Source organism: Thermobia domestica, chromosome 9 (genome assembly GCF_964235325.1).
Source record: "Thermobia domestica chromosome 9, izTheDome1.hap1.1, whole genome shotgun sequence".
Classification (NCBI taxonomy): Eukaryota; Metazoa; Arthropoda; class Insecta; order Zygentoma; family Lepismatidae; genus Thermobia; species Thermobia domestica.
Genome location: NC_137462.1, coordinates 152873631 through 152891189, shown reverse-complemented (window position 1 = coordinate 152891189; position 17559 = coordinate 152873631). Strand labels below are relative to the sequence as shown.

The window sequence follows — 17559 nt, the reverse complement described above, 5'->3', positions numbered from 1 at the left end:
GTAAACTTTAAACAAGCTTACGTATATTTTGTAAGACATCTGAAGATCAACGTAATACTAAAATAAGGAAATCATAGGTGTTTGCGGCAAACGGTTTTCACAGTTCACGAATATAAATACTAAGCTAGCTCACCAACATTTTAATGAAAAAAAAAAAAAAAAAAAAAAAAAGTTTACGACTGCTTACAACTCTCCTTGGAAAAGCCATGAATTCTCTTCTTCACGCATAAAATTTCACTTAATGTCTTACCTCCTTTACTCCTTTCAAACTAAGTATAGTTGGTTTTTCAATACTGCTAAATGATGTACCTGGTAATTCATTAACAGTTTCAAGACGTGACAAGCTATACGCATTTAATGGTTGATTAGAGCTAAGTGGTTGTGAATATTATATTTTTAATGGTAAAATTTTCGGATGTGAATGTGCCTTTTCTTTTGTTGATTAAACACGTCAACTTTCATCAGCAATGGTAATCTTCATTCAATTTTGTTTCGTGCAATTAAGACTACCTCTATCCATGGCAGAGTTTAATCCACGAACACACACTAAAGACAAGAGTGGTGATAATTTGGTTACTCCGTAAGCTCATTTGCCAAATGAGATAAGTATTACGTCCCTTTTATACAGGACTCATTTAATAAATAACTCTGTAGTATATTCATTACAAGCAGTAAAATAACTTCATTATTATTTCTCAACAGAATATCCCTCTAATATACTTACACCAGTACTTGACAAAGGTACTGATTCCATACGAAAACATGGGCGAATATGGAGTGGGCTAATCATTCAAATCTTACGACCTCAATAGTGTACAATGTGGCACTGGTAGTGTGTGGTCTCGCATTTTTGAAGTAAAAGCACACCAATGAACTGTCTCCGCAGACTGGCTAATTTGTTTTTCGTGCAGAAAGTTGAAGTGGGTCGTACTATCAGCTCAAGTAATATTCAAGAATTGGTCCATTGTGGTTCCAAAACCGAGTTAACATTACTTTTCCAGCGCTCTGACCTGGTCGCGGAATACCTTCTACATTGGTTACGCTACGCTGTTTTGAACCTACCACCCACTCGTAAACTTGCGTTTGACTCATATAGTTGTCACTGTATTAACCTATAATTGCGCAATGAATTCCTATTTGTCTCACACCTTCACTCAACAGAAATCTACCGATATTTCGCCGCTACAGCTTGGAACTATCGTATAAGGATAATGCCATCTTGTGTATGTTTCTCCGCATTCTGTGGACGACGCATACAAATACCTCTACGATTCCACCACAAAATAACAATCACGATTGTATTTTTATTTCTTTTGACGTAACTTTTTCGATTATTTATCGAACGAATTTTGAACAAGTTCTGGTGTCAAAACCATGAGAAATTAGTATCATATGGTAGAAGTCACAGTAGAGACAAAATATAGCTTGAAAAGTAAGATATTCTTCTTTCTTTTTACTAATACTCACAACCGCTAAAAACGTACAAAAAATAATAATAATAATAATAATAATAATAATAATAATAATAATAATAATAATAATAATAAACATATAAAAATTTGACTCTCATAATCTTACTCATGGGTAGGAGTGCAGAACCTGGTAAGTAAAGACGAAATGTCGGTCACCTTAGAGAGATTGCATTTAGTAATTTCATCTAAGACTGATCCCAATCAGTCTTGATCAAACAGTTTCTCACGATTAGAAAAAAAAAAATGTCTTTCCAGTTAGTTATACCATTGAAATGTATTTTAATTTATCTTTCCCTTAAAGCAAATAGTTAACGGGATTCCACGAATATGTAAAATTAAACAAGCCAAGTTTTCATGTCCTTTAGTGTCTGCCACAACTCAATCTCTGAAGACCAACTAGGGACTCTTCACATTAGAAATGAGTTGTGCTTTATCATCACTGGATCAAGTTATACTTTGGAACATGTTCTTGATGAATGTACCAGTAGTAAACATCTGAACTTTCTGGCAAATCGATTTAATTGCATTTCAAATTACCATGCTTCACTTTAAAGTTCCACGATTGAATTGAAACGATATTGAAGACACTGCAATAATCTTTCTAGAAGAATGAATACCAGTTCTTATAATAAATTCTCCGCAATATAAGCACGGCTTGACCAAACTTTGAAGTCGAGTACTCAAATTCAATCCTATAATCAGATGAACTCTTTCTCTGAAGAAATGAGATACTAACTCTATGGCCTGCAGTGTTCACAAAAGCTCTCCATTGACTTCTGTCCTTAGCCAACTGGATCCAGTTTCTACTTTGTATTCCTATTTCTGCGAGATTCATCTTAATGTTGTCCTCTCATCTGCGCCTAGGTCTTCCTAATGGTAGTTTTCCGATTGGATTTCCAGTTAAAACCTGAAAACTTTCCTATTTCTTTCATTCTGGCTACATGCCCTGCCCACCTGTCCCTCTTAGACTTGATAACCCTAACCATGTTTGGTGAAGGTATAAATTGTGCAGTTCCTCGTTATGAAATTTCCGTCATTCCCCATTTCTGTCCCTCTTGGGTCCGAATATTCGTCTTACGATCTTCTCAAATACTTTTAGTCTACATTCTTCCCTCAGGGTAAGCGATCATGTTTCGCAACAATACAGAACAGGTATGATTATAGTTTTAGAATTCGCGACGACAAAAGATTTTAAACTGAATAACACGAATTCCCTGCTTTTAGTCTACATTTAATTTCTTCGTGAATACGATTTTGATTTGTTAATATGTTATCTGTTATAATGAGGTCATACGCTCTTTTCAATATTCACTGAATGTCAAAAAATAATAAAATCACACTTTCGCTCCAGGTTAGGTTTCATTCTGTATCACACTTCCCTTACATTAAATAGAACAAACTAGTAAGCACGCTATCAATGCTGCTAATAAACTTACCTAGCAGCTCATTAAAAAAAACACTTCAATATATTAACTCACACTTTCTCCCTTAGTCGTTGAGACAGACAAGGCGAGGCGGGTAACGTTCGAAAACGAAAATTCTGAATTGTATAATCCCAGTCAATAGGATAGATATTTGCCAAATACTACTTTCATTTTAGATAATTAGGTACTTTGAAGAAAAGCATGGCTATTTTAAAATATGATGGACTTAAATCATTGCTTTCGAAGTGCTAACGTTAATATACATTGTTTTCTAATCACCAAAGAATAACCAACACACAAAGTGAATACTCAAGCATTTCGTGCATTAAGTTAATAAATGCGTACTAACTTTAATCTCTCAAAATTTACTTGACATAATTCACCTTTCTTTAATTGGCTTTCAATTTCCACACTGTAGTATTACTTAATATGTAACATATTTCACAGTCAATAATATTTATGTCATGATATTACGCATTTATATAACATCTATATCGAAATGTCTGAGGACTCACTTTGGCTTTTTTTAATTTTTCTTTTCTGGTACGAAAACTCAAAGTAGGTACAAGAGGTTTTAGAGACATCCTGTATTTTGGTATATACATAGGTATTTTGAAGTTTCAAATGCATAATGAATGCAGTAAAGAGCAAATTTCAACGGGAACTTATAATTTGAACATTTCACAAATTTTATTTTAAAAAATTAATGCTTCTGGCCAAACATACAATGTTACTCTCTTTTCTTTTCTTTGTTTATAGTGTTTACAAGTATACAGTTTAAGATTTCTAGAATAAAACGAACATAAAAAATAAAAAGAGAAATCAGCAACTCAACTCCAGATGCCTATTCAACATTTAATGTTGTAAACAGATATATCCCACGCTATTATTAGAGTGCACATGATAGGAATTAATAACTTTTTTTGTATTATATTATTTTCAAGAGCACATATTTAATGAATGAGAGTTCGAGTAGTGACATGTTTCCTCTCCTACCTACTTTAATCCTGAAGGTTGTGACTGGAATGGTATGTGTGTGTGAGAAGTACAAACAAGTATAAAAAAGTTGTGCTACTGAAGAACAGAAAAGCTTCAGAAACTACCCAAAAAAAATTATCTTCAAAAAAGTATGCTGCTGTTCTCAAACATGATTAATTCCCAATAATACCTGCTTTCGCTTCGTTTTACCATATAAATACGCAAAATAATACATCGCATGTTTTTTTCTTTAATTAATAAGACACAGAACATATCAACATGTGTTTACAGTTTGACAAACATGAATGTATATTAGTACTTACAAACTAAAAGAAAGAAAAAAAAATTCAAAAGTAATATTCAACAAGAGTATGAACAGCAGCAAATTATTCTCGTAGAGTCTTCGATTCATCACTTAAACAACGCAGCTATGGTTATGCACACACACACACAAGCACATTGTGAACACTAGGATGTTTGAAGTTCTAGTCTTTTGATAACAAGACTTCATATATTCACCGGGTTCACTTCTCTATTTTCTGCTCTGCTAGTTAAAGGAGTCAGCAAAAAAAACTGTCACAGGATACGAGAAGGAAGTTCGAGGAAGCATGTATTTTCTTCATCGCAGAAAACACCTGCTGACCTAGAATCTCAATTCGTGTTGCCAAATTCCCCCGAAACAAGCAATATATAGATTACGACTTCCCATTTTGTTTTACCAAACGCTTCAACGCAGACGAAAGACTGACTGAATGCTTGTAAGATGAAACTAAAAACTAAGAAATTTCAATGGAAGTTTTGTTTTTTTTTAAAAAATACATGTTACAACACCTTATATAATATAGCAACAGCTCAACTGTACAATCACTTCTTTACCATATCTATAAAAGCCAAATGGTACGGTAATCAGCATTCTTTTCTTTTCTTTAATTCACTTCTTTCTTGTCCGTTCTATCACGATTATGTTTCGTCCTCTCCCTTTTATTTTTTTTAAAATGCTGGGACAACACAGGACGCAAGATGAACTAGAGACTTTCTTTGTTTTCAGATTGCTGTGTATAACTTCTTGTAACATAAAAACAAATATGAATAACATGATACACTATTTATTATATTAATATTAATGTTAGCATTATCATTAGAAATGTGTGTGTGTTGAATAACTGCTCGGATGAAAGCTTAAGCTAGGATCTCCCTTTATACACAGTTCCACGTAAAAGAAATAAACCGAGGTACGCCTCACAACCAGCAACATAATCGCCCATCACTCTCGAGACCAGACTGGCAGTGCTAAATATTGGTAAAATACTTGTCAAAAGGAAAACTTAAATCACATCACTTGCTAAAATAGAAGCACTTTTTCTTTTCTGCTAGGTATGCTTCCCTCTTTGTAAGACACTAAAGCACCAGCAAATTCCCGATCCTAGCCTTTAGCATATGATTGGAAACTTCCTTTATCTCATAGATATATATCTATTTATATACTCCCCTTATGATACAAGTTCTAGCAATAAAAATATGACACTATCTTAGAAACGAGACCTGTGCTAAATTATTTTTTCTTTAATGTAAAGAAGCTTCTGCGTTTTGGTTCATCCTTTCTTTCTCCCGACGCAGGCAGCGTCTGTGAACGAGATGGTCCAGCTGAGCCCTCTGCTTCACACTGAACGTTCACTTTGGTCACCCATTGTTGCATTTCATCGTCATCCTTCGCCTGGAACAAGTACTCAGCTCCATTTGAAAGCCTGCAAGCAAATATGAATGATATTAGCAGAAATGAAATAAAGTCAAAAGATTTGTTATATACAAAGGGTTTCCAAAAAGTTTTGCACAGTTTTTTTTTTTTTTTTAAACATACTTGGAACATTTAGCTGTAAGTTGGTATATAAAAGTATTTTCTCTTATTTACAGGTGAGCCATAATGGACCGTGAAGCAGATGTCAGGTTGCGACAACGGTCGGTGATGGAGTTCCTCTTCAAGACCGGCGATGACTGCCACATCGATTCACAGAAAGTTGCTCCCTGTTTATGGGGAGGACACATTGGATCGCAGCAGTATCCAGCGGTGGTTGCAATGGTTTAAAGAAGGTAATTTCTCTCTACTGGACAATCCACGATGCGGTAGACCATCGACAGTGAGTGATGTGAATAAGGAGACCATTAATCAAATAATCCAAAATGACATGTGTGACGACACGACAGCTTGCTGAAATGATTGTTTTGTCATTGGGTAGTGTGGTATCAGTGGTACAGTCACTAGGGTACAGAAAAATCTGTGCACGTTGGGTGCCTAGATTATTGACAAGAGAAATGAAAAAGATGAGGAAGGATGTGTGCGAGGGTCTCATGACGACCTTTACTGAAGAGTGGAAACAGTGTTTTGACGGCGCCATTACCCAGGATGAAACATGGTTATTTTTGTCCGAACCTGAAAGCAAAACACGTCTGAAGGCCCACCTGCGCGGTAAAATATTTGATAATGAGAAAGACCTTATTTCCTGCGGTAACATATTTGATAATGAGAAAGACCTTATTTCCTGTGTCAAGCGGTGGTGTGAAAGTCAATCCCCAGAATTTTACCAAAGTGCATTTACATCATGGAAAGAACGTTGGACCAGATGCGTCACAGCTGATGGAGGCTACATTGAGTAGGCTCAGTTGCAATTAAATTTAAAAAACAAAAAAAAAAAAAAAAAAAAAAAAAAAAAAAAAAGACCACTGTGCAAAACTTTTTGAATACCCTTTGTATTTCTATAGTATAAGGGGATCTTATTTTTAGTTTTCTCACCTCACGCAGACATTCCTCGGAAAGTACATGTCTGGTAAAGTACAATATTACAAGTAATCGCCAGAGATTTTACAAAAAGCTCATACCATTTGATCACGTAAATCACTCGAACAACGTTAAATATTTACACTTACATTTTGACTTTATTAAGGATTACTTAAGCGAAATCTAATCTTCCGAATACTTAATCTTAAAATATGACAACAATTTTGAAGTATTATATACTTAAAATTTACCTGAAGGACTTCAAATTTTAGGTAACAGTATGAAACTTCACAAATTTAAGTGAAATTGAACTCTCACGTATTATAATACTTATAGGAATTTTTCGATTACAATGCCAAGTATCCTGTACCATGTGTGAAGCGAGTAAGTGTAACAATTACCCTGGGGCTTGTTTCAAAAAAGTACTAGTTCCGCTAATAGTGTTAATAAAAACTGTTTACAAGTATATCATAAAATTATAGCTATAAAAGCATACAAGTAATAGCACAAGTATTTACAAATTACTTTGGACTGTTAAGAAAAAAATTAATGTGAACTTCGAGAAATAGGTTTCTCAACGGCACATCTTAATAAAAATACATAATTTTTAAAATGACATTTTATTGCTGATTGCGCTATTATATTAATTTATCAATTACGTATATACTTCATAATTGCAAGTTTAAATTAATCTTTCTTCATTAACTCGAATTTAATGAGTAATTATAACCACTCCGGACGTAAAATAATTATGCTAAAATACTGTGTTTTTTGCCAATACGTGTAAGAAACAAAGTATTGTATATGAAAAGCGAAGGAAATTATTCCTCTGCAGTCCGATTCCCCGAACTTCGCCTTCTAAAGTTCATTTTCCGATCTAGTCGTGCATTTATTTCACTCATTGTGTACCAAATATACAAGTTGAAAGCCTAGAATCAAAGGCAGCATTCTCTCTGATTTCAGAGATACTACTCCTTCTGAACCTTTTTTACGGATCGCTGTCCTCCTCTTGTTTCTCTCTTCTATCGTATCTACTGTGCGCCACACTGTACCATAATCACTTCTTTGGTCAGCCTCGCGCTCGTTTCCCATTCAGTTCTATAGCATCTACGTTGTGTGTTACATATTTCGAAGGTGGTCTTCTTACTTGCCCAAACCATCGAAGCCTACTTTCATGCAGTTTTTTTCTCCCGGTCTCACTTCTACTCTTCTTCAGATCACTTCATTCTTAATTTTGCCCTTCTGCGTCACTCCACATATCCACTGCATATCTCCATCTCCGTAACATGCAACTTCTGTTCTCTTTTGTTTGTCGTTCAACATTCCGCTTCGTATGGCAGGTCGGACTATAGTTTCGTAAACCTTTCTTTTAAGGCATACTGATACTCTATGATCAGACAATATTCTTGCCACTTCTTCCTATTTTGATTTCAGTGATACTAGATTAGGAAAATGCAGACTGTGAAATGGGTATTGACACCTGATCTAAATGGACTGTCATATGGAGAACATGAAAATTCGGGATCTAGATTAATTTCCGGGAGATGAAAAGAGAGTCACTAAAACAGCTCTCTTGAATGCTCACATGTGAAGGTATTTCGAAGAAATCTAGTGAAACTTCTGAGAAAGTGCGCTGAAAATACTGACAGACAGGTAAAGGATATTTTGCATGAAGATAATGTACTTCTTCCGTTTATCTCGTTGGTTCCAAACTTCATAGCTACTCTTACAGTAGCACTAACACTAGATAACTTACAGAAATCTGGAAAAGGAACGTATTATGGACTTGCAAACATTATAAAGGCTGGAATTTTGAATAGTTGTTGGCACTGATGCTTAGTGAAAATTTGTTATCTGCGCATATCAAGAATGATTGCTTACGACCCTACGCGACACTAAGGTTATATGAAGTGAAAGGCGAGATCCAACCATTCCGAGCAAGGAATTTTTATATTTTATATATATATATATATATATATATATATATATATATATATATATATATATTGTATATTATTCTGATAATTTTCGAAAATTCTTTGATTTTTCTAAGTTCTAACGCTCTTTTTAAAATTCAAAATTTTAAAACACATCTATGACAACGTGAAATCCAAACATTGTAGTCAGTTAATTTAGATTATCTCTTTTTCCCTTAGCCTAGTTTACTTTACTCTCCCACACCGTTTGATCATATGTTACGGATATTAAACATATTCGTACTTGATTCGGAATACGTGTTTCCTCTTGGTGTAATCTGTGGCAATTTCCGTTGAACCTCCTCGAAGATCAACTGGGTTCTCATTTCTATAGTAACTTTCTGGTGCTGCTCGATAGCTCTTCTGGTCCTTGAAAAAGAGAAGCATATTGCCTCGAAGCACCACGTATATTTTGTCCCATGATCTGCGGAAAGAAGAAAAAGAATAAGTGTATAGATTATGTTACCCAGAAAACATTTCAAAAATAATAGGAGAAAAATGAAAATGCAATTTAACAAATGAACTAATCCTCATGAAAGTAATCTTGAAGTTCACTGAATTTAGGTTACTACCGAAGTAATGAGTAAACGCTATTATAGCAACACTTATATGTCTCGGTAATATATCAAAATCTCCCTAGAATGGCAAGCATATGAAGATTTAATCAAATAAGCTCCGACAACCATTTTTACGTGACAAAATTAGGTTCACCAAATCATTCACTTCTTTTGAAATTCTATCCCTGTTTTATTAGATCGCATTAACCCTTTCCAATTTAAAATTTTGTGGTTAAATTAAAAACAAGGGTCACCATTATAGCGGACAGATTTGTCCAAACACATCGAACAGTTTTCCCTTCAGTCTCACATATTTCTGTAATGACTACTTGTGAGTAGCTCAATTATTTTTCACTTAGTACGAGGTGGTAAAGAGCTCCTAATTCACCCTGAATTGTTAGGCAATACAAAATTGGTATAAGAAACTAACAGGACATTTAAAATTCCAATCGCTGCGGAAAAGGAAACTGTTAAGCTTCATTCACATCAACCTACAGCCACAACTACGAGCTGCAATTTGGATAATTTAACGAAATTCACGTTGCAAAGCTCCAACGTGTGAGAATATTTCATGATCACGTCATAAAATAACCGAACAACTCTATCTGGTAATTATCATAGAAGAGTTGCCTATTACTCACAGCCAAATTTATCAAATCAAAATATTAGAAAATAAAAAATGAGTTGCATGTCCTTGTTTGTATATATTATCTCAGCTGAGCAGTTACTTTTATCAGTTTACGTGATTCTATCGGGTATGAAGAACCCTTGACAATTATTCAGCATGAACAGATCAAGCATGGCAGATTTTTAATTACGAGAGGATGTTATACGTGTGGGTCATATTTACCATGATATTGGCAAAAGTTATTTTAATATTTTTGTGTAGTTTAACGGGAGGTCACACTATAGAAAGTACGATAAACTCTTAGCATATAGAATACAACATCCAAAATCTTACATGAGCTAGTTACCTCACATGAAAATCAGAGAACAGCTCCGGGTTATGCAGGTATGCATAGTATATTAAGTTAAATAACAGAACTCATGGTTCCATGTCTGACCAGATTAAGTCCTTAGGAAAGAAATGGAACAAGTACGTTTTAATGTGCATAATTGCATTTTCATCCAGTGGTTGAAAGAAATAGACTATTCCAAAATATTCAGGTGTCTATTTTTCTGTTACTCTGTTAGCAATTATTGCTCCATGAAATAAAAACATATTGTTCTGTTTAGGTGTCTACTTATGAAAAAATAATATTTCACAACTTTGTGAACATGGAATTCCATGATATGGCATAATCGCTATTAAGTACGAAGGTACTATGAAATTCTCATGGTAATCGCCCACATACTTGTTGCAGATCACCTTCTCTGGAGAAAAATTCGTGATGTAGTTAGCGATACGACTCAATTTCGAACATATTATATACATTTCATTTGCTCACGCACGGCATTACCTGTTAGATGCTCTCTTCGTCGTTGACTCCCATTCTTGTTTCCTTACAAGATTTCCTTCAAATTCTTCTTCAGCTCCTGGACTTGGCCGTTCTGCAATAAAAGTAGCCAGATTAGTTATGCGAACTATGAACATCTATTAATTTACATACATTTTAGAAAGGAGTAGAACATTATTCAAGGGTTTATTCGTGCTATCCTTAAAACAAGAAAAAAAAATTAATATACTAAGCCACCAGTACTCTTATTACCTACAAAGAATCGTACAATAATTAAAACCTTTAATTCCAAGCCAAAGTTCATTTTATTTTTCTTCAGAATAAAGCACTACGACGTCGAAATTTTGGAGTTTACAGTGTGAACTTAGCAATACGAAATACAATAGTACGAGTCCTATATAATAACTAATAAGTCATGATTTTGCTGAGATGTGATTAACTGTATTTCTTAGCTATAAATAATATATTCAAAAATTGTCATTTCGCAGGACGTTGCTTCCTGTCCGCCATATTCTTCACCTTACGGTTTTACCTTTTGGTTTAGCAATGTCATGTAACAAAAAACGCTTATTTCACCTGACATAATTAAAATCCAAACCAAATCCATAGGATTACAAAACAACTTGAGTTTAGATTAACACGATGATAAACCTTGAATACTTATCAAGACTTGGTTAATACGTGTTAGATAATATACACTATTTTGTATAATGTACAAAAGTTTTTGTACTAACCGTTAGTGGGTCGTAGTCTCTACGAAGTGAACCAACATTGTATCTGTTTTCATACATCTAAAATCGTTACAAAATAAATTGAAGAGACGAAATTTTCAGTCTTTACATATGACAATGCACAACACTGACGATCACAACATAACTTACTATAAGGATTATTACTACTTACCTACTTAAAAAAAAATCAACTATTTAAAATAGACTCTACAGCATGGAGAAACAAAAAGTATTCTTCATATTCTAAAACTGTTTACATAAATTTAACATTTGGATGCTTACGTTTTTACTTTTATCTTCTAGTAGTATTAACGTTACCTCTACTACTATAATTCATTTTTTCTTCTTTCTTTTTTTTTTCCCCTAACATTTCTTGTGTCGATTTAGCAATTTAACCGTTCTAATCTCTTTCCAAAGAGCTTTCAAGTACTTGTTACATCAATACAGCATATGTTTCCCCTCTCTAATTAGTTGTGAAAATTAGATAACGGTTTACAATATTAGAGACGTACGACAATATAAATAAAAAATGAAATCTGAGTTTTACATCCTACAGTTATGCCACCTAGGCTAAAGGAGACTGTGATGAGAAATGAATGAAATGGTGGAATAAAGAAAGTGGGAAGAAACGGGAGAACCCTGAGGAAATCCAGGCACACTGTTCACTTGGCGCGAGCTGGGATCGAACCAGGGACCCCATGCACCAGAAGTGAACGCTCTACCACTGAGCTACCGCGGCCCGTACAATATAAATCGAATTCCAAATTCCATAATTAGGAACATGAGGAAATTTTAAAAGCCAAATCATAATTTAGCCCTCCATTAATGATATTTAATAACTTTAGCAATGGATACAATAAACTTTCTTTCATTTAATGTTCCACAGCTATGACCTTTTCGCTAAAAGAGACTTATAATTAAGGAAAGTAAATGCTTATGAAATAATTGGTATGATAAAATCTGGAATGAGAATCTATGATAAAATAGGAAAACTCCGAGAAAACTCATGAACAAAAAGTTGTCCACTTCAAAGCCATATGGTCCGGGATTGAGGTCTCATCGGTAGTGGGCGTTGTACCACAGAACCAAAGTCCCCCTCCATTAATTTGATACAAATTTTATACCCGTAGAGTATTATAACCCACGATATATAGTAATCAACTTGTAACATATCCTACTTCCGCATATTATCTGCAACATATTTAATACTGCGTGGTAATGCATTTATTTCCATATTAAAATAGCAGTAATTTTTTCGTGATTAACCAAGTTTTTTTTTTATATATATATATATATATATATATATATATATATATATATATATATATATATATATATATATATTAATATTTGATATTAATATATCAAATATCAGCTTCTACTAATGAATCCTTACTTTTTCCTACTTCCATTTCCGCTTATAATATTAAGAAGTTTTATAAAGACGAGTTTAACACTGCCGTGTCGTGACAAAACGCTGTAACTTTGGCGAAGAAGTTTTGCGAAAATGAGCCTTAAAGTTTTCATCCGAAAATGTGATCTGTATCGTGTAGAACCAGTGTAACTAGGCAATAATGGTCAACCAATCAATTTTCACCAAATTTAATCACACAATATGCATTTACGTAACATTACATGTAACCACGTGTTTCCAAAGTCAAGATACACTATTTCTACACGATACAGATCACATTTTCGGATGAAAACTGTAAGGCTCATTTTCGCAAAACTTCTTCGCCAAAGTTACAGCGTTTTGTCACGACACGGCAGAACAGCTACCATTTGTCACTTACGAGAATATGTAATGCGATTCTTTCGGTACTGCACCCAAGAAAATGCAAATGCTTCAGCAAATTATGAACGTACAATTATAAAATTTGCGTCAAAGAAACTGACGGTTTGGGAAAGGAGGGACAAACTTCTAATGATATGGGACACCGAAGGCGTCTGGTATCATATGGTGCAGTTTGTGTCTACACTGTTCTTTCATTGTACTGTGTGCTAATAAATAAAAATAATATTGTGTTAGGAAGGCACCAACAAAACATATGATTGAGAATTTGGTGAAAGGTGGCAGGCCACTTTCACAAATATGAAACGTTGCATTCAGTTATGCGTGGACAGTGGTGGCTTCTCGTTCAGTATCGACATACTCCTCATGAAGCAAGTATGTAGTCAAATACATCGGATGGGTGGGAATTAACTCCCTATTGAAAATGTTTACACTTTTCTAACACTTACCCATTTCCTTGAAACAAAAAGAATTTTGTTCTGGACAATGGTAGAATTTATCACATATCTCACTTATGTCATTGCAGGTATCAGTGACGGACCATAGTGCAACATCTAACCTTGCGTGAGAGGGCTCTGCTGGCATTCCGGTACGATGTACAGTAGTTCGTGGTAGTCCGCAGCAAAAAACTTCAACATAAGCATGTCAGTTTATTGTGAAACGACGAAGTCTTTTGCTCCAAAGTAAGTGTGCAGGGGAGGACGCCGAGGTTTCTCCTGGTGTAATTCGTACCACTTAGACGTTATGTTGATTCCCTGGGCTGTTAGGCATAGTTTCACAATAGACTTACATGCTCATGTTGCAGGTTTTTTGCTGCGGACTGTACGAGTTCAGAGATTGTGGTGAAGTGCGAAAGGGTCTTCCCGTGCCTCGATAGATACAAAGACAATAAGGAACTGCCATTCGAAGCTAATGAACACAGGTTATGTATGATATTTGAAGACGCGGTTGCCCCTCAACATCAGGACGGAAGAAAATGTGCAAATGGTTCAGGAAATGATTCCTCGAAGTCCTCAGAAATCACAAAGATAGGCAGCTCAAAAAACTGTTCAACCCGATACACAATACGTGTTGTTCTGAAGGAGTTGAATTTTAGTCCATGGAAATTACATTACTTTCAGGAAATATCACCGGAAGACTGTTCATGGGCTGGGAGTATGGGGAGATTAGGCCTGCTTGGTATGCAGACTTGTCCGACCTTTACGGTAATATGTTGCGGTTAGATAAAGTCTTGTTTCATGTTGGGGTGTTTGTTAACCGGCACAATTGATATTATTCGGTAGAAGATCCAAGGGTGGTTGCGACTTCTTCCTCTGAGGGTGGCCGAAAGAGGACGTTTATCGCACAAAACCAAAGACATTTGATGAATTGGAGGAGTGAATTCGCCAAGTTTTCGCAAACGTACTGCTGGAGTGCAGCAGAAGTCTGCCGAAAACATTCCGAATAGTTTACGAAACCTGGGAGATAATGGTGGTAATTACGCGGAATTTTAGCAATGCATAACACTTCTATCGTTATAAGGAACAAAATATATTTCATGAAAATTTGTGATATTTAAAAAGATAAAAACAATTTTTAATAGGGAGTTAATTCCCGCCCACCCTGCATTTACAACGTATGTTTTAAAATCTGCTGATTAGCCTGAGACATTCCCATTTTCCTGGATTTCAATATGCAAAACCTATTCTTAGGATAGCAATTATTTCTTTAAAACAAAATAAAAACTGATAATGTATTATCGAAGATTTAATTAATCACTTATTTTATTGTATCTATAACAAACTGGAACAAAAGGAAATATTAGTCGTTTAACTTGTACTACGAGACATCAGTATGTACTATCTGGTGGTGGTGATATTCATTGGTCAAGGGATTTTTTCGAATTTAAGCTACAACAAATTGTGTATCTTGTATTGACTATTACTTTCTCTCAGATAGTTCAAGAAAAATCTCAAGCTTTGATTAAACATTTTTAAAATCTTAGTTTTATTGGTATATATGGACATCTATGGATGCTTACCTGCTGCCCGCTCCAAGTTTGATTCATCATCACTTGCACTACCTGGTACAGTGGTAGGAGTTTTGGATTTCTTCCAGCGGAAGCTTCGGAAAGGTGACTTTGACCGTGCCCGGTCTTTCTTCTTTGCATCCTTTCCAAGTGATGGGGCTAAACAGTAGCACAATCAAACATAAAAATACTGCTACTACGACATCACTCAACATCAAAATTCAATTCAAGTCAGGAATTAAACTTCCCCAATGGCATTAATTTCCAACTATAAAAGGGAAGAAGTTGAATTCTTAACCTGAATTGAGGGATCTTACTTACATTAATCCAGGAAGAAGAATGTGCAGTCCACCACCAAAGTGCAGGAATGATAGAAACTGGCTATAGCAATGAAAGCGAAAGGTACTAGCATGCTACCAGTATTAAAAATGGGATGCAAGTATATTTAACTTAATTTATATGACAAATTCATAATCAAACCCTCATCCAAATTCTTGCTTTTATTTATTTACTTTTCGGAATCAATTCATTTAAATATCACATTACATTTGAAAGATAAACTTAAATTCACTAAACTTACCTTACAAAGGAATGTTTACGTCATCTGTCTCATTCCAACTCCCTAAATTTTTCCGAAAAGCGTTTCGAGTTTCATTCGAGTTTCATTTACTGCATAAGTTACTTGCAATTTGATTACATGTTACCCGCACCAATCAATCTACACATTTTTACGAAAATTTATAATTCATTTGTATTTTTCACGGAGATTTCATTTTTACTAGTATCAGTCTCTTCCTTCTTTATCTGAGTGTAGCTGATTTAATGAGAGAGGTCTGGCTGGCCATCGGTTTGTCAGTTGGAATATACGATGTGCACATTGACTCCCAATGCAGTCATTTCTGGCTTTTCAGACTATAGTCTATCGTCTCTTAATTCAAATAATGGCTGAATTGTCTCAATACCACCTCAACATCAAAAATCCAGAGTTGTTCTTACCTAGGTAGAATCGAACAAGATGCTACACACAGGGAAGCAAAAATTTAAATTTTCTACCCTACTAAAAGCACTTATTTACTGTTAGCGAATCATACATCTAGAAATAAATCCACGAAAATATTTAGGTAATTTTAAAATTCTTTTTACATTTTTACACGGAAACTAAAATAATAATTTGTGAAAATCCTAATCAACAATTATCTGGAACAGGTGCACAGATGTAAAGTTTAATATTCACGTGACTATTTTACTGCTTATTTGGAAAAATCGCTAATAAACAAATACTGCACGAAGTTAAATTACAACCGATCGAAAACCAGCCAAGAATTTACAGAAACTGTTTAAACACAGCAACTTATATTTAAAACCTCTGTTCACACTCGCGTCATTTGTTAAGACTTCATACTGTATTGTTGCGCATAGAATTACGTGTTAATTAGCACGCGATTACATCAGATAAATATATTGTTTTTCACTGATATTTACGTGAATACTTTATTATTTTTTACTTATTTATACTTACTTGATGACGGTGATACTAAAGGTGAATCTGGCGGACTGCTAGCTGAAAAGGATGCTTTCTGAGACCGAGGAGTCTGGGGTTCAGAACCCACTGTGGTTGCTGGGGAACCAGGAGGACTAGCATGCACTATAAAAATAACCACCATGCACAATGTATTTCATGCAAGCATAAAAAATATATATACATATGCCATCTTTCAATAAAAATTACTTCTTCTATTTCCACTTACGTTTTTTATTAATTTTATTTTGTCTAGTGTTCATAGTGCACTGATTTGAAAGGACGTGATTAAGAGAAAGATCTTCAAAACAGTGCAAGGTAAGATATCACAGCAGCAGAAAAAGGACCAACAATGAAAGCCTTTTTATGAATAAAAACCGCTATCATCTAATATTAATCTACTTGAAACTAAAAAGCTGAAAGCATTTCCACATTACAGTATTTTAATCTCTATGGTACACAGAAAACAATTATATACCGAAAGCTATCTGGAGTTTAATCGTAGCAAAGCGACTATCACATTTAAACTCGTGTATCACACTATTACTAACGAGAAGAGCAGTATTTTGTGTAATGTGAAATCCTTCTGTAAGAAGCCTATACTCTCAAGTTAAGATTCCTGATCTCTAATATGACTACCTTCAAGTGGCTACGATCCAAAAAGTGTATAGAAATTTCTATATTCTCAGAGCAAGGAAAGATCTTAATATATACATGTATGTTAATCGAAATAATAGAATCCCAGAGCACGCAAGGACAACTAGTTACGACAAAATATTGAAAAACATTATAACACAATATTACAAAAATAAGATCTTTGTTATCAATTCTATTAAAACACCTAACTTATAGATGCAGGTAGAATATATTAT

At 34.6% G+C, this 17559-nt stretch overlaps 1 protein-coding gene across 11 annotated transcripts in view; it reads right to left on the bottom strand.

Annotated features, from left to right (window-relative positions):
- Positions 1–3561: 3561 nt before the first annotated feature.
- The window catches only part of beta-Spec (spectrin beta chain), a 238505-nt gene continuing 224507 nt past the window's right edge, over positions 3562–17559 (bottom strand). For 5 of the 11 annotated variants that reach the window (XM_081772015.1, XM_081772016.1, XM_081772017.1 and 2 more), the window contains 5 exons: positions 16688–16813; positions 15181–15327; positions 10641–10731; positions 8868–9047; positions 3562–5619 (listed from right to left, as the gene is read on the bottom strand). In XM_081772015.1, coding sequence (XP_081628141.1) covers positions 5427–5619; positions 8868–9047; positions 10641–10731; positions 15181–15327; positions 16688–16813 — 737 coding nt within the window. In that variant the 3' untranslated portion in view covers positions 3562–5426. The remainder of the gene's footprint in view (positions 5620–8867; positions 9048–10640; positions 10732–15180; positions 15328–16687; positions 16814–17559) is intronic. The other 6 variants (XM_081772020.1, XM_081772021.1, XM_081772022.1 and 3 more) reach the window with 2 other exon arrangements.